General features: G+C 54.1%; 1 protein-coding gene across 1 annotated transcript; it reads right to left on the reverse strand.

The window, feature by feature from the left end:
* Window positions 1–9,734: 9,734 nt before the first annotated feature.
* On the reverse strand, window positions 9,735–16,743 carry HSD17B7 (hydroxysteroid 17-beta dehydrogenase 7). The gene is made up of 9 exons (XM_040072767.1): window positions 16,700–16,743; window positions 16,390–16,593; window positions 16,189–16,281; window positions 15,258–15,372; window positions 14,598–14,792; window positions 13,496–13,600; window positions 12,396–12,452; window positions 11,101–11,199; window positions 9,735–10,697 (listed from the first exon to the last, which is right to left on the reverse strand). The coding sequence occupies exons 1-9, from the start codon at window positions 16,732–16,734 to the stop codon at window positions 10,602–10,604; spliced, it is 999 nt and encodes a 332-aa protein (XP_039928701.1). The 5' UTR covers window positions 16,735–16,743; the 3' UTR covers window positions 9,735–10,601.
* Window positions 16,744–17,163: the final 420 nt, after the last annotated feature.

Here is a 17,163-nt window from a genome sequence, read left to right on the forward strand (position 1 = left end):
GATGGAGCTGCCAGACACAAAGAAAACATCTCGTGCGAGAGGAAGCGGCTGTGGCACAGGGGATGGCGGAAGATGCTGACCTCAGGATTTGTGTGGGATGGCGCTGTGCCTCCCTCTCCTCTGGCCTCCCTGGGAAGGGAAGCCTGTGGAGAAGGGGGCAGGGCCCTGTGGGTCCCTGCAGCAGGGCTGAGCAGGACAGAGCAGGAGGGGAAGCAGCCAGGGAGGCTTGGAGAAGGACAGCCAGCCTTGCTGTGGGAGGCAAAGGCATCTCTACAAGCCTCCCCTCACCAGCCTCTCTCAAGGATAATAGCTCCCTTGAGCGCTGGCTCCTTCACTTCTGTTTCCATGGCTCAACTTCCCCGAGGGCAGCTATCCCATCTGTCATCACAAGCTGTCCTGAGGCTGCCAGACCGGTGCTTCTGGAGCCTCCAGCCCATGGCCAGCTGGCCTAGCCTCCAGCTGGCCCCGTGCACCAGACCCCCATGCGGTCATGGCACTTCCAGGGCTGGCAGTGAGACCAGCCGGCAGGGCTGCCACAGCAAACAGCACCGAAATCTGTAGAGGCCTTTTCCTAACGATTGCTTTCAAAGGCTGGAAAAACATAAGGAAAACAAATCAACCATGGTATTTCAAAACTAAAAGGAAAGATTTCATGTGTTACTGACATCCCTTGCTGGTTTCTTTTCTTTCTCGGGGGAAGAAAGCATTTCCGGTGGTATTTACCTTAGGTTAAGGGTGGGTTTAAGCCTGTCCTTTGGGGGCAAGGAGAGAAATCGACAGGCACTTTGGGTTCAGAGCAGTCATCTCCAGAATCTGAACATTCCTCCTTCACGAAGAGAACAAGACAAATCCACAGACTGAGGAGGACAGCAGAGCAAGAATATTTTAAAAATTGTTGTGGCTCTGGCTTTTCTGTCATGCTGATGGAGACTGGCCTAAACTTTGATGGGAGCAGGAGGCCCCAGTATCCCCATACCCGACCCCATTCTGTGTTACTGGGCTCAAGCAAAGCCAGGGCTGCCCAAGGATGCAGGTAGACAGCGCTCTTCAAAGTGCAACAAGAGAAAAAACACCACCAGGTCTGGGTAAAAGGGAACTCAACAGTCTCAAGACAGGCAATGAGCATGTCTGTGCCCCGAGCTGCGACTGCAAAAACCTATCCCCTGAAAGCAGGTCCTTGGCGCCTCACCTCTCCGTGCTCCTCTGGGCCCCTGCGAGGGCAGCGCCTTGCGAGGGGGCCCTGCAGCAGCGGCGCACCGCGGGTCAGGCCAGGCCAGGGCTGTGACCGTGGGAAGCTGGAGGCCCGCGATGCAGAGACCATCCCCTGCCATGTCTGAGGGCATGCTGAGATCGGCAGCACAGACGGACGACGCGGGCGGCACATCCCGCTCTTTGGGGACACCCGGAGACGACTCCCGGGGGCTGCGGGGGCTGCGGGGGCTGCGGGCGGGCGCCCGGGGCCGGCTCCCCGCGGGCTGCCCGGCGCTCCGCCGGTCCGTGCGGCCCCGTTCCGCCGGCGGGGCCGCAGCTCCCCCGCGCGGCGCCGCCCGGCCCCGACACCCGCGGCCGCGGCTCCTCACAGCTCCTCGCCATTGAAGAGCTTCCTACCGGGGCCGGAGAGGCGTGTGCCAGCGCGCAGGCCGCTGCCCGCGACCCCCCGAGCCTTCTTCGGGCGGCACAAGCCCCGGCGGGCCCAGCCCTTCCTCGCAGGAGGGATGCTCCATCGCAGTGAGCCCCGCTGGAAGCGCTCCAGCGTCTCTCCTGTTCTCGGGCAGCCCCGCGCTGGATGCAGCGCTCCAGGTGTGCGCCGAGCACAGGGGAAGGATCGTCCCCGTGCCTGCTGTCAGCCCTCAGCTAACGCACCCAGAACACCATCCGCCTCCTTCCCGGCCAAGGTGTGTTCCTGGCTCCCGCCCAGCTTGTTCCCTACCAGCACCCTCAGGGCTTTCTCTGCCTAGCTGCTTTCCAGCTGGGTGGCCCAGCAGAGAGTGGTGTGGGGGCAGCTCCTGCCCTGGTGCAGGACTCTGCCCTTCTCTGCATTGAACTGCATGAGATCCCTGTCGCCCCATTTTCCCCCGGCACGTCTCCACAGGGCAGACCAAGCCTCTGGCTCGTCAGGCACTGCTGCCAGTCCGAAAGGACACGTGTCAGAGGACTTAGGGTCAAAAGCTGAAGGGTCCCTAGCATCACATGGATGGGACGCATCATCTCCCTCGCTATCCAGCCCTGAGGTGAGCGAGATGAGCTGCAGGCTGTGGTTGATCCTGGCATGCTCCTGCTGTGTGCTGGAGCTCTTCCCAGAATCTCCCTGTGGCCTCAGCTTATATGGCTTTCGGTCCCACGGCCTCGGGTGTCACCACCACATCCTGCTGAGAGAGACCAAAGCCTCAGGGGGCAGGTGGTGTTTGCGTTCCCCAGCTGGATTCTGCGAGGTGCTGGATTCTGTCCTCCAGAGATCACAGAAAGAGAGAGGCTGGTGGAATATGCCACCACGTTCCTGGGCTCCATGGCACCATGCCTGCTGCCAGCTCCTGAAGGCAACACCTCTGCAGCTGCCAAAGGGCTGGCAGGGAGATAAGGGTGAGTGTGTGAAATAAGAGGTGGACTCAGCAGCTTCCTCTCACCTGAAACAACATGTGGTTGGGATGGCAGGAGGCCACACAGCCTGGCAGGGGCCACAGCAATCAGTGGCAGCGCCTCGTGCAAACAGCTCCACCCCACAGGTTTGCTGCAGGTGCCCAGGGTGAGGGAAGCTCCCTCCTACGTCCATCCGCCAAAGGAGGAAATCCATCCCATTGAGTGAACTAACAAGGAAAGAAAACTTGTGACGTGCCCCTGAGCTGCATGGTAATTTGTGAGGTTTCCCTACTGACCTCAGCAGTGAGATTTTTGTTTACGTCTGTGAGTCAAATGATACCTGAGTGAGCAGGCACATGCTCCGGAAACCGTTCCTGGGCTGTCCACAGGAGCGGAAGACACGACTGCCCCAAGCCTTACCAGGAATATTCAGCATTCCTCTATCAGAACAGAGGGAGGAGGCCTGTCCAAGCCGGAACAAAAAATGTACTTAAAAATATGTCCTAAAACCAGCAATAATAGAACCCTCCAAGAGCGGTTTTTGAAACCAGGAGCAGGTCAGATGAGTTGCGCTGTGTCAGGTGGATTAGCTGGCTGGGATGAGCCCCAGGCCTCCTAGGCTGGTCTGTTCCATCTGTAAGAGCTTATGAGAGCAGCCTAAAGTTGAGTTTAGGAGAACTTGCCCTTAGCTGCACAGGCAGTGATTACAAAGCTCAGGACAGATTACTGCAGTGTGACGAAAGTGGGATTTCATACAAGTTCTGCCTTATAATGATATTATGGTGAAATTCCTGGCTTCCTGCTCCCTTTCACCAAACAGTGGCAGATGCTGGGGCCTGACATTTCCCACCAGTGTCAGAGACTTTTAAGATTCACCTGGGCTTTCCTACACATCAAGGGATTCTGACCTGTGCTGACACTGGTACCTACAGAGTACCATGGAAACCCCTGCCCCATGGCTACCCCATACAGGCATAGCCAGGAAAACAGGTCTGGAAAACAGAAGATGATAAATAAATCCAGTGGGTAAATATAAGGGTGTGTCCATACCTCTGACCTCTAACTCATACCCAGCACCTTCAGGGATGCAGCTGGTTCCATCCAGCCTCCCTGGGATGCCAGCCGACTGTACCCATCCCCTTTTCACACTGTAAATACCCCTGGCCCCTGTGATCAAGGCAAGGTTCTGCCTTGCTGTGTTTCAAAATACAAATCTCCTTGAGCACACACATCCCATCCCATCCCATCCCATCCCATCCCATCCCATCCCATCCCATCCCATCCCATCCCATCCCATCCCATCCCATCCCACTCATGCCCTCTCTGCTGTGCAAGGCAGTCCCTGGGTTTTGAGGCCAACACCAGTGCCCTGCCTCACAGCACACTTCCAGCACACCCACACACTGCCAGGCTGCTCCATCAGCACTCAGACACTCAGGGATCTCAGCTGCCTCTCCGCTTCTGGGCCTTTTGGGAAGGATCAGCACATCCTCCTACCCCTCTCCCGTCTGCACATCCCGCCCTTCAGCAGGAGGCTGCGACAGGATTCACCCCTGCCAAGTGCCATGCCCACGCGCTGCACGTGTGTGCCCTCACTGCCCTTGGCATGAGCACATCGGCACATTGCACCAGCTGGCACTTGGGGCCTCACACAGCCACAAAAAGCATCACTTCTAGTGACTAGCTTTCGGCACAAAACGAGTGGTTTTAGACAAAGAGCCCTGCTTTACCGTGCTGGTGCGGAAGGACAGTAATCTCTCCATGCAGCCCTGACTGCCCACACACATTTCACCTCCCCTGGAACCCCTCCACGCTCCTGTCTCCATGCTGGCCTCAGGGCAACACTGCCAAGACTGGGCAGGGCAAAAGAAGGGCCCTCAAGGGGCAGCAGGGGCTTGTGGAACTGCTCAGGGTCAAAGCAAAGAAGCAAAACCTTCTGTTTCAGTCTCTCGGACAGAAAACCCCGTTAGAAGTTTCTGGGGAGACTTCCAACTCGGACAAGACTGAGGCTCTGAGGACTGGGTGGCTTCAGTTCTTTTGGCTCTGGGAAAGCCAGCCTGGGTGACCCACATGACTCCTAGCTGTGCTGGCACCCACCTTGCGATGTCCCCCTTGTTAGTACCATGCTCTGCTCTCTCCTGAGCTGGACCATGGACCTGAGAGGTCAGGGCACTGTGCAGGGAGACCCAGGCAGAGCCTGCACACCCCAGCCAGCCCCCGCCCAGGCTGCATGGGGTCAGCATCCAGCACTGCTGGCAAAGTGGGCATGGGCCAGGTCCAGGACAGCCTGTCCTGCTCCAAGCAGTGCTTTTGAGATGTCCAGGTCGCCGTGGTTGAACCCACAGCTCACATGGCAGTGCTCTGATAAACATCGGGAAAGCCGACCTTTGCCTTGTAGCAATCAAACCAGTGATGAACACCTCCCCGAGGGATGCATGGGCAGGGGAGAAAGGTGGAGATAAAACAGGGATTAGCAAGGCCTGATAAAAACATGACGTCTCTCTGAGAGCAGCCCGTGGTGTCACAACTGAGAGTACTGACAGGTCCCTGGGGAACGAAGGAGCTCAGCTCTGCAGGCAGGGAGCTGTGAGCATCAGCCTGACCAGCAGCATTCAGGAAAGGTGATTGATGGAGTGGGATGTGCTGGGACAGGTTTCTCCAGCAGTCACCACATACCAGTAGCACCTGTGCCACTGACGTGCCCTGGGCAGCACATCCAGAGATGGCACCAGTGCCAGCGTCACCAAACCCACCCAGCATCACCTGCAGGTCCTGTTCGTGTCCAAATGAGGATGGTGAAGGGCCTGGAGGTGAAGCCATGCGAGGAGCAGGGAGGTCACTTGGCTTGAGGGGAGACCTCATAGCAATCTACAACTTCCTCACAAGGGGAAGCAGAAGGGCAGGCACCGATCTCTCTCTCTGGTGAGCAGCAATAAAACCTGAGGGAACAGCAAGAAGCTGTGTCCAGCAAGGCTCAGGCTGGATGTTAGGAGAAGGTTCTTCACCCAGAAAATGGCTGGACATTGGAACAGGCTCTCCAGGGAAGTGGTCATGCCTGCCATGAGTTACACAAGTGTTTGGACGATGCTCTCCAGCACATGGTGTGACTCTTGGGGTGTCCTGTGCAGGGCCAGGAGTTGTGCTTTGATGATCCTTGAGGGTCCCTTCCCACTCTGTTATTTAGGGAACCTGTTCCAAGATGCTCTATGTTTGCCCCAAGATACCAACAGCAGATACGCCATGGTCAGTGCCCACACCTCACTGAAAACCCTGTGTGCTTTTGGGAACCCAGGAGATGTTTGGGAGGACACCACCAGCTTCTACCCCCACCACCTTGACTTCACACTCCCCCTTCTCCCCTACATCCTCTACAGAGCTCTGCTGCTCTGCACTTTGACAGTGTTGTCCTTGAGTTTGGGAAAAGAGATGAAAGCAGAAGCTGGACCCAAATTGCAGAGTGACTGTGCGCACGGAAGAGCAACATTTCTGCAGGAATGTCCTGCCCTCGTTGTTCGTCCTCATTAACACTGTGCCTGCGACACCAGGAGCACCGGAAGGGCTTTGTTGATGATGGAAATGCCAAGGGCCATCACCACATGGGTGGGAGGAAGCCACTCATGCCCACGAGGCTGAGGTGGTTGCACCTGATGAGAGCTGCCTGCCAGGCTGTCCTGCTGCTGGCTGATTCACTGGCCCCATGCCCAGATTTCAGAAAGGTGAAGGTTCAGTCCCAGCAGGACTTCTGGTCCCCTTGCATATGGCAGAGGAGTCCCCCAAAGCCCCCCTGTGGGATAGGGTACGTGCCAGAGCACCCACCCCGTGCAGAGCAGGGAGCTCCATCGTGGATATCGCCGTGGCTGAGCACTCCAGTGCTGCACACTAACCCCACACACTGTTCCTCCTGGAGACAGCTCACCCCACAGCAGGTGCTTGGGTAAGAGGATGGACCTCCTCCCTCAGGTCCCCAACGCCAGAATTTGAGACACCTGGATACAGAACCCTCACAGCTCAGGGCATGAAAGGAGAACAGGAGAATGGCTAGCACCACGTGACTCTGCTGGGAACAAAGAGGTGGATTATTAATGCTTTGCCTATTCCTGCTCCAGGAGGGACGTCCTTGACCAGCGACCTCCAAAGCCCATGTCCCCATGGGCTGTAACAAAACGCTGCAGGTGTGACCTACTGCCTGTGTACAGAGCCATGCCTAAGCTGCCAAATGCTCCTGCCATTCCAACTTCTCTGACCTTGATCCACTGTTCCCAGCCCAAACATGAGGCAACGTGCCTGCTACGGGCTCCTCTCCCTAACTTCACTGACCTTGACCTCTGCCAGTGCCTGGCAGCAAGCTCAGGGCCCAGAGGAGCCATCCTCACAGCTGGCCTCCAGCCCTTCTGTTCCCCCACACTTCTGCCGTCACATCACCTGAGTCTGCCTCCCACAGCATTCTCCCTGCTCCCATCCACGCTGCCCAGACCCAAGTGAAAACACATCCCTCTCCAGACAAGAATGCCCATCACGAGCTGGGCACAGCAGGAAGAGCCTGAGTCAACCAAAGCTGCCCAAAGCCAAGGAAGCCACGATCTGCTGAAAAGTATCCAAGGAATTCAGGGCAGGGATGTGATACAGCCCTCCTGAGCCCTGAGCTGTGGCAGCTGCTGCCAGGCAGAGTGTGGGGAGGTAGAGCGAGGATCTGCTCTGCTCTGAGTGCTGTTAGTGCATTTCAAGGCCATCAGTAAACCCCTGGTACCCGGCAGCCACACACACACATCCCAGGGCTCCACGGGTCAGCCAGGACAGAGCAGCACCCCTACAGCCTTCACACACTGCTGCTTGGAAGTGCCTGATCCAAACCATCACAGCCAGTTTGGCTTTTGCTGGCTCACCACCTTCTGCTCAGATGACAAAGACACGAAATATTGCTGTACCTGCCCTGTGCTGCCCAGAGGGTGCCAGCCATGGTGACTTATGGAGCTTCCAAGGAACACAAACCCCACCGAGCCCAGCTGAGCTGACCAAAGCTTCTGCTGACACAGACAGAAGCATGGAGAGGGCCAAGTCTGGAGCTGTGCCGCCACGGTACACCATCTTTGTCTTTAGAAGCTTCTCCTTCACCAAAGAGGGTCCTACACACACGTTCAGCATCTGTGCTGCCTTGCACAGCCCGAGCCTGGGCTGGGTACCCAGCCACACTCCTATTTGCTGTGCTTGAGGCAGCTTGGAGGGAGAAATGAATGCACAGCGAGCAGCTCAGCTGCTCTGCCTCAAGGTGAATGTCATCTCCCCTGCTAGCACTCTGGTTTGATACAAACCCTTGCTTCTGCAGAGGGGTTCTGGCAGGGCAGCCTTTCCAGGGCCCTCCCACTGAGCGCTGGTGCCAAAGATGTTGCTTACAACACCACAGCCTCTCCAAGATCTGCTCATATACAGGAGCTTCAACTGATCAGCCTAACAAGGAATTTACCACTCATACTGGTCCTTCTCACAAGCTGCTCCTGAACTCATCTGCCAGTTCCTTTTTTGATTTCTCCTCTGAGCACAGATCAATTTTTCAAAGCAGCACTCACAATCTCCCCTGACCCTGGAGGCAGTCGTGGCTCTACAATTTGTTCATTCTCAGCAAAGCCCACCCAGATCCAGGTCCCCCTTGGCTCTTCCCTGCCAGCCAGACAGGTTGTGCTGCTGCAACACTCTCAGAGGGGCTTCTGCTCCCTGTTCCTCACCCAGCTCTTCAGTGCTATGTCTCTCCTCTCCCCACTCTGGGCAGCTCCCCTCCAAGACTTCAAACATCAGAGTTGCCATCCACTAAGCCTGGATCTTTCCAAACAAGCTGCCTGTGTTACATCCACCTGTTTACAGGGACATGCCAGTCCTTGCTGTTCTCTTCCATCTCATCCCCTCCCATTCCTGCAGAGGCAAAGGTCGCCCAGACAAAGATTTCAGCTCTGACACACCCATCTCTAGTTTTCTCCTCCCTTGGCCAGGGCTCAGTTCCCACCCACCCTTCTGTTATCCATGCCCTACATAGATGAAAGGCAGTTGAGCTGAAAAAGCAGTGGAGAACTCAGGCTGTGTTTGGAGCAAGGACACGTGTTTGCTCGCCAAGGGGAGAAATCAGTGGCTCAGGATGAGGCATGGCCATGAGATACCAGATCACACAGCTGATAACGCAGGGCTTCACAGAGCAACCATGACAAGTTTTCACACTCAAGACCTGTCCTGGAGGTTCTCTGGAAAGCTCCATATCCAAGGATCACAAAGAGCAAGCTCCCTTGTTAGCAGTGATTCATGGCTGCCGCTGCTAACACTTTCCTATCCCAGATGTAATTTCTCACCACCCCGCACCACAGTGATCAGGCAGGACCTGTTTTCACTGCACAGAGGAGTTGGATCCAGCTGATAGGGATTAAGCTCTGTGCACAGATGTCTGCTAGCCAGGAGCAGGGCCTGAGGAGCCACCCTTCCCTGCACACTGGCACATCCAGAGCACTGGATAACTCTTCTCACAGCCAGCTGGGTGGGGGGCAGCCACAACTTGGCAGCAGCCAGCACCTGAGCCAGCCCCTGCCCTCTGGGCAGGCCCTGTTTCAAGGATCCAGGTCCTACCCCTGCTTTCAGGACAAAAGCCAAAACATGGGAGGTGGTTGTAGTTCCCATGCCACAAAGCAGTCCCATCCAGTGGCTGCAAAGATTCTTTAAATCTGTCAATCCCTGCAAGCCAACTCCATGAAGAGCCTGGATTCTCCTGGCTGCCAGCTCTGTGCAGGTTTCCTACCCAGAGCCCTAAGCTACCCCTCTCTGTGGTAGCTCGGCCTCCCTCCAGCCTCTGAGCAGGGAGCATTAAACCAGTTAATTATGTGACATAGCAGGGTGAGCAAGCGCCTGAGACGTCTCCCAAGAGCCTAAGGCTGGGAAATAGTCTCAGACTTCCCATAGCACACAAAACCACACTGAAGTCTTCAGCAATCACTCGTGTCTTTTTCCTTAACTAAAGAAGTAAGCCAAAGAGGTGGTTAGCAGCTCTCCTGTGGCAGAGAGGAGAGGCTTCCCAGGTATGCACAGGTTTACAGCACAAGGCAACAAATTAAAATTTCCTTCCAGCCCTCCAAGTCAGAAGTAGATGGATATTTGAGTAAAAACACCACTGCATCAAGGACAAATCAGTTTCAGTCATTTATTCATTACAGCACTTGAAGTTACTTGGTGACAGGTACTTGCTGAAGGTCCCCGGATAAACAGCAGGAAGAATGGCTGGTACAACAGATTTATGTAAAAAGAATTAAATAGATAAAACATGGTAACCTCTCACTCTTGCTCTAAACAGAGCAGCCTGGCCCCAAGTCCAGCTTATCATCATCCTTTCAAGCCAGTCCTGGCCAAAACCCTCAAGTGCCTGTACGCAGGGGACAGCGAGGAGTCTGCTCTCACAGTTGAGGCAGGTGTGTGCTTCTCCGGCCAGCTCTTCAGGAGCTTGGTTTCAGCTGCCGTGCCTGCCAGCAAGGTTCAGTCTCATTGAGCAGGTCTGTACAGCCAGGCCCAGCTTTGGTGAGCAAGTGCAAGGGCAGCTCTGCTAAGGTGAGCCTTCAAGTGCATCAAGATCAGCCACGGGTGATGTGCTTGAGCCATCTACAAACACCAGCAGAGCCAAGATGCAGGGCAGCACCCCTGACTGCTGCCTTTACTGCACTGAGCTAGATGTGAAACCACAGCTTTTGAGGCTGTTCCTGAACCATGCACGGCTCAGTCACACTTGTGCAAGACACTGTTTTGCAACTGTGTTAAGACAGACTCTGCCTAGTCGAGGTCTCCAGTTTTATGCCAAAAGAAAAATCCTATAGCAAGAGGTCTAAGCATTTCTCTTCAGTTTTCACACTTCCATTTTCAGGAACTGTTCACCTTCTGTAGAGAAGGAAGATTGTGTCTGAAGCTGTGTGCCTGCAGAACGGCTGGCAACACAGGTAGCACCAGAAGGAAGAAATCCCATGTAACTGATACAAGATTCTCAGCCCCACTGAGACTGGCTTTACTTAATCTAAGAGATCATGGTATTTCTCTAGAGTCTGCTCCTCCAGTTCCAACAGCTTCTGGTAAAATTTCTCAGCAGTGTCTTCATCCACATCCATCTGGAAGACAAGGAAAACAGCCCTGTGAGGCCATCACCTTGGTGGCAGCCAGTGCAGACACTGAGGGCAGCTCTGGGATAAGCAGGGTGCATTTCCAGAGCTTCTACCTTCAGAAGAAGCCAGCTGAAGACATCTCTCACCAGAGCATAAGCCAGAACATATTTTTGGGAAGCATCATTACACATTTAGCCTGTTCTGATCATCACTGCTTTCATTACCTTCCAGACTCCAGCCTAAGCCAGGAATTACTCTAGGAAATACTGCAGATAATCCCACAGCCCTTCCTGCTACTTAGCATTCAACAAGCACCTTCCTTCCACCCTTGGCACCAGCCCTCCCATGCAAAGCAGATGACAGACCCCTGTCTGACAGCCAAGTCCCCTGCAGCTCCCTCTCCACTCACCTTTCGAGGCTCCACATAGCATCTCCCCAGTCCAGAAGTACAGCTGTGGTATTTGACAAGAGAATCCAGGTACTCTGGCTTCTGTTTGAACAGCCACACCTGGGAAGAAGAGCACAAAGATGTGCAAGTCCAGCATAAGCTGTCCCAGACAAGCCTGTGGGCAAAGACCTGACTGCCAGCACACACAGGAGAAGACACAGCACCACAGGAGCTCCCACCAAGCAGGGGGAGATGTGAAATGTAAGGTTCTGAGCTGGCTCCCTTCAGATGTGACCTACCTGAGCCAAGAGTAATGCAGGTTTATGCTGAAGCAGTTCAGCATGCCTAAACTTGCTCCCACTGTGCTCAAGACATGCTGTGCCCCCCATCACTGTCTTAAGGTGACTTTATGATACTTGTATCTCTAATTGTCTGTTCTGTTTGTGCTCTATATTGCGTTTTGTACTTTTAAGACTGGCTTTAAGAGTGAAGCAAGGAAAGAAGAGGTGCTGAGTTAGTTTTGAAAAACACTGCCTGACTTTCCTGCATTTTTCTCTGGACTGGGTGTTCGGCTGAGGCTCAGAGAGACTGTAAGACAAAAATCTTACTTTTAGTTAGTTTTAGCTAGCTAAGGTAAAGAAGTTCCTTGGATATTTTTTTTCTTTTTTACAACTGTTTAAACCTGCTCTAGACTGAAAAACCCAGAGGAGCACTGGAAGCTCAGCACTTAAGGCTCACCAAGGCCTAGGCCTCTAGGGGGACTGATAAGCAAAAAAAACAAAAAAAAACCAAAACTATCCCATAGCAAAGACTTTCTAAATTTGCCGTTTCACTTCAGAGAAAAAAAAAAAAAAGTTTTATTGTTTCCTATTATTCATTCTTTGTGCTTATAGGCACTTTATTTGTTAAATAAATAGTTTTTTCCACTTTTCTCCAAGGAAGTTCTTTTCCAGACCAGTTAAGAAGAAAGGCCGTTTAGGTTTGCTCCCCAGAGAGACCCTATTTAAGAGTTTTCTCCCAAATTTGCCCTAAACCATGACAACCACGCACCTCCATGGCCTGTGCTGCATGTCATTCTCCACAGTCAGGACGTTTTCCCAAAATCATTTATTCTATGGGTACTGGATGAAGATCATAGAGCACCATGTGGCAGATCAGCCCTGGGGACAGCTGGTCCCCCACACTCACTGCTGTACTATTTGGGGGTCAAATGCAGCACCCACCCACCAGCCCCGCTGAGAGGCTCTCTGCTCACAAGACCCCAGAAGAGCTACCCAGAAGAAAGGAATATTAAATTCAAGTAGTAAAGTACTTACGTGAGCTTCTGCTCCATTGTAGGGTGTCAGAGTGTAAGTTTTGGCAAAAAATCGGATCTGAGGGGAAAAGGACATGGCAGAATCTGTACTGTGGCCCAAGGTTTGTTGGTAAGCCCTGAGCAGCCCAAACACTCCAGATAATCTACCAGAGGTACAAATGCTTCTCAGATTGGACAATAGGTAACACTGCACACTGACCAAAGCATCCCTTTCTCACCAGAAACCACGTTCTGGAGCCCTCCAGCAAGTGTCACTCCGCACTCCCACACAGAAGTTACCCCAAGGCAGGAGCAACAGGCCACACACACCTTGCAGATGCCTCCTCTGGAGGGGTCTCAAGGGCAGGAATGGCAGAGAGGATCTGCAGGACCACCAGCTTTAAGGACAACTGAGAAGGCACTGCCTCTGGTGCCAGGAGAAATGTGATCCATCAGGATCAGCTGCTGCAACTGGGGCAGCTTAAGATGGAAGGGCACTCCTGCAGCAAGAGCATCAAGGCTCAGAGCAGGCAGCCTTCAGGGAGAGAACTGCAGTGAACCTGGAAAACTGAAGGCCAGAGGAAGGAAGGCAAGGAAACTTTTGGAGAAGCAGGGGGAGAGGCAATAGAGAACAGGAGGCTTTGCTTTCCCAGAGGGTTGGAGACAAAAAACAAACACAAAAACAAAACAACCCAACACTGCCTTCTAGAGGAATGGAAAGAACAACACTGAAAAACAGGTTGTTCTAGAAATGTAGAGAATCTCAAAGTACAGGGGCCAAGCTGGGGCCACATCCTGAGCTCTGCTGCCAGCAAGCTAATGGTGTTTCACAAGCCCAAGCAGAACTGGCAAACCTTCCAAGGGGAGCCTTGACAAACACAGCTGTGGCTGAAGGGCTGAACCCTGCCCCTCTGCACAGCGTCCAGCACCAAACCTCCAAACTCAGCCAGGAAACTGGGGCCCCAAGATGAGAAAGGGAAGGTTTGCAGAGGGTCCAGTCTGCCCAGCCCAACAGGAGGAAGAAATCTATACTGACACAGGCAGCAAGGAGCCAGAAGTGTGCTGTACATCACTTGCAGTGCAGTGTGTCACAGCCCAAAACCAGCCAGGACATCCACTCACCAACCACATGATGGGCATTAGCAACTTCCACAGGAAAACAGGCAAAATTCTGTACGTCATGTTGGACATGACGAGCCCAGGACAAACAACGCTGGAGTACAGACCCTGCAGAGAAGAAACCAAGTCAGTGTGCAACTACACCACAGTTAAAAGAACAGGTCATGCTCCTTCCCTCCCAGTACTCCTCAGCAAGAGAGGGTGTATGCAGACATCAGACAGTAATGCTCCACTAAGTGCCAGGGCAGAGAGCAATTAGATGTAGTGATTTTTAAGAGATCCAAATTGGAAGTGTTTGTGTTAAATCCAAGCCAGTTACAAACCCCCAGGGTACAAAATGCAGCCTCCCGGTGCGATCTCCATGCAGCTCAGCAGCCACAGCAGATATCCCACAAATCACAGCCCACCCAGACCAAAGGCTACCTCTTTATAAGATGTAAGAGCTCAGCCTTTTGAGACTAAGCCATTTTCTCCAGAAGTATTTGAGAATGGCACAACCACTGCTGCTGGACCAGGACTCCAGCTGCCAACAAAATCCATCAGTTCCCCAGGACAGGGAAGGCAGGTTGCTTGTACAGCTCACTGTGACAAACCTGAGCAGCAGCACAGAGCCATCAGCAGAGCCTGCAGCGCCAGTGCTTGCAGGCAGCACTGCCAGAGCAGCCCTGTGCTGACAGGCAGGGATGCCTGAAAAAAAAAAGCAGAGGCTCTTTGCTCTTTAACATCAATCTCATCTAAAGAGAAGAGCTTGCAAGGTAAGAACCACTCCCGAAACCTCCCGCTTTGGGGAAGTTTTCTGGCAAGAACTCCAGAATCTGGCAATCTCTCTGGCAGATTCTCCAGCCCCTACCGCACCAGTTCAACCTCGGCCAACTTTAGTTCTTACCTAAGGAACTTAGGTAAGTTCCTTGGGTTAAAGCCTAAAATTTTCAGTCTCCATGGTTCCAACACTTAGGTAAGCTCTAAATTCTTACCTACAGTGCATTGAGGAATAATCACCAGATTGCTATGAGTGAATGAATGAACTAGGTAACAACAATGTCATGGTAATTACGAATAGCAGCAGCTCATTAGGTTTCAGCAGCAACACAAACCCCATCATCACCTGGCCATTAAATTTCCTGTTCAAAACCACACTTGTCAGGTCAGTAGCATATTTAGAGGAACTGTATGATTCCTTCCCCTTGGCATGCTGATAGTCAGAGAGGCTGAAGGCAGACTCCCTGGCATTGCTGGAGGAGGTCCAGATGAGTCGTGAGGGCTTCTCGTTACTGCAGAGCAGAGTCTGAAGCTGACGAACCTGGAAAAAGAATTGTTAACTTATTTAACACAGCAGTGTCCCAGGCTTAGGGTATAACTTTACAGCACCTACGGCTGTGAGCTTCCCTCAGCTTTCTCAGCCAGCTTTTCCTAGATTAGCCAAAAGCTAGCGGTACAAGCAGCTGTCATTCTGCTGACAGCTCAGTTCAGCACCTCAGAATTTAATACAGCCAAGCCTCAGTATTTATCCTGAATGGAGAACTACGTATGATTGGCCTCTGTCTGCTGGCTCACTAGAGTAACCTCAAAATTATATTAACTCTTGCAACAAAAGTCACCACTTATTGCTATTTAAACAAATGTCAAGGCCTTTGCCCCATCATTCTTTATCTGTCAGGCTGCATCTTCCATCAGCATCTGAACCTGTGAGATCTGTATTGCCCAGACCCATCTCTACCCACATCAACCATCAAACTGAGGGCTCAATCTTCATACGAAGCCTCACCAGCATGAAGTGTCCAAAGAGGTTGGTAGCAAACACCTCCTGAAGCCCATCTCCATTCAGCCTGTCCGTCTGGGTCATGATGCCTTCTGCAGTAGTCAGCATGTGGAGCACCTTCCTGGAAGCCAAGAGCAGGAGCTAGTGAGGAACACGCCAGGAGGAATCCACCACTCCCCCACCTTGGTGCTTCAGCAGTACCCCCTCTACACAGCTTCACCCTCAAGGGCAATATCAAACCATGAAAAAAGTAGATGGGAATAGTCTACAGAGTATCCCAGGTCCTTTATTTGCAAGTGACTCAATACTGACTAGACCAGAGAAGACTTGTTCACTCCTTCACTTTCCCAGGTGTTAAAAACACTGTTAAAAACATCTCATTCTCTCATTTCACAATCAGACAAATTAATCAAGCTCCAGCACTGGAGTCAAGCCCTCAGGCCATACCTAATGCAGGCAAGGAAACCAGTCTGGTACCAGTGCTCAATACCCCAACAGTACTGTAAGACTCGACACAAGTCACTGTGCCCCTCAGCTCAGCTCACAGCGCTCACACCAATGCTGTGAGCCTCACAAAACACTGTGATCCACAGCTATGAACAGCTACAGAAACCTCCACTGGCATCACAACAACAGTAAGGAGACCCAGACTTCAACACAGCAGCGTTACTCACGCAGGGGCTACAGGCTTTGGGTGAACTCTTGCCCTCCCCATGCACCCAGTGTGGTCAGTGGGTGCCTTGGACCATCCCAGCATGGCATTCAGCCACCAAACCCACCCCACATCAGACAGAGCATCCCACAGGGATGTGCTCTATCTCATGCCAGGAAGGGAGATAGGCTCTTCGGCACTGGACCCAAGGGCACATCTTGACCACACCTGCACCCTGTGCTTCCCACAAGCGGGGCGCTGGAAACCCCCGGCAACATCTCCTACCCGGTGAGGAGACCATGCCAGAGAGCCTTGAAGTTCACGTGCGGGTTGGGCATGATCCCAGCGTTGAGGTAGACAAAGTCCAGGCGCTGAAACCTGCGTGGAGAGGAACACAGGAATCGGGGTTGGTTGGAGGGGGGTCAGGGGGCGTCCGATGAGATGGAGCACGTGCAGGGGGTGTCAGATGGGGGGCACATCGCATACCTGCAGCGGAGCTCACGGGCAGCCCGCAGGATGGAGGCTAGGTTGCCCAGGTCCACCTCCACGGTGGACACCTGGGCGGCGGGGTGCGTAGCCAGGATGAGGTCCCGCGTGGCTTCGCTCTTCTGCTCGTTGCGGCAGGCGATGCACAGGTGGATGCGGCCATCCTCCTCCAGCAGCCGCTGGCACAGCGCCAGCCCCACGCCGCTGCAAGGGGAAGGTGTGTGAGAGAGAGAGAGAGAGAGAGAGAGAGAGAGCCTGCCTGCCCGCCCGCCCCGCCGGCCGCCGCGTCCGCCCGCGCCCCAGCGCTCACCCGCTCGCACCGGTCACCAGCACCACGCGCTCCATCGCTGCCCCGCGCCCGCCGCCCCCCGCGCTATAAACGCTGCGCGCGCCCGGCCCCGCCCCGCCCCGCCCCACAGCCAATCGGCGCACGGCGAGGGGGCGGGGCCCGCGCCGCCGGTGGCGTGATGGTGAGCCGAGCCTGGAGGGCGGGGCCACAGGGGGAGCCATCCGTGGCCGCGCCCCCATGGCCACGCCCCCGCACGGAGGTCACGCCCACGCAGTGGTGGTCACACCCACACCGCAGTGGCCGCGCCCACATCGCATTGGCCACGCCCCTTCTGCACGGGGCCCTTCCCTTCTGCACAGGGCCTGCCCCCTCGGCGGAGAGCGTCGCGTGTCCGCGCTGTCCTTTCCCCTTCCCCTTCCCCCTTCCCCTTCCCCTTCCCCTTCCCCTTCCCCTTCCCCTTCCCCTTCCCCTTCCCCTTCCCCTTC

The sequence above is a fragment of the Hirundo rustica genome, chromosome 9 (assembly GCF_015227805.2).
Source record: "Hirundo rustica isolate bHirRus1 chromosome 9, bHirRus1.pri.v3, whole genome shotgun sequence".
NCBI classification, from domain to species: Eukaryota; Metazoa; Chordata; class Aves; order Passeriformes; family Hirundinidae; genus Hirundo; species Hirundo rustica.

What these genes read in the sequence shown, in the direction of transcription:
- HSD17B7 (XM_040072767.1), bottom strand. Translation starts at nt 16,734, where the DNA reads ATGGAGCGCGTGGTGCTGGTGACCGGTGCGAGCGG. An exon ending in TCTTTGGACACTTCATGCTG is followed by an intron (nt 14,793 to 15,257) that starts GTGAGGCTTCGT and finishes TTCTTTTTCCAG; the next exon opens with GTTCGTCAGCTTCAGACTCT. An exon ending in GCTATGTGGAGCCTCGAAAG is followed by an intron (nt 10,698 to 11,100) that starts GTGAGTGGAGAG and finishes CTTGTCTTCCAG; the next exon opens with ATGGATGTGGATGAAGACAC.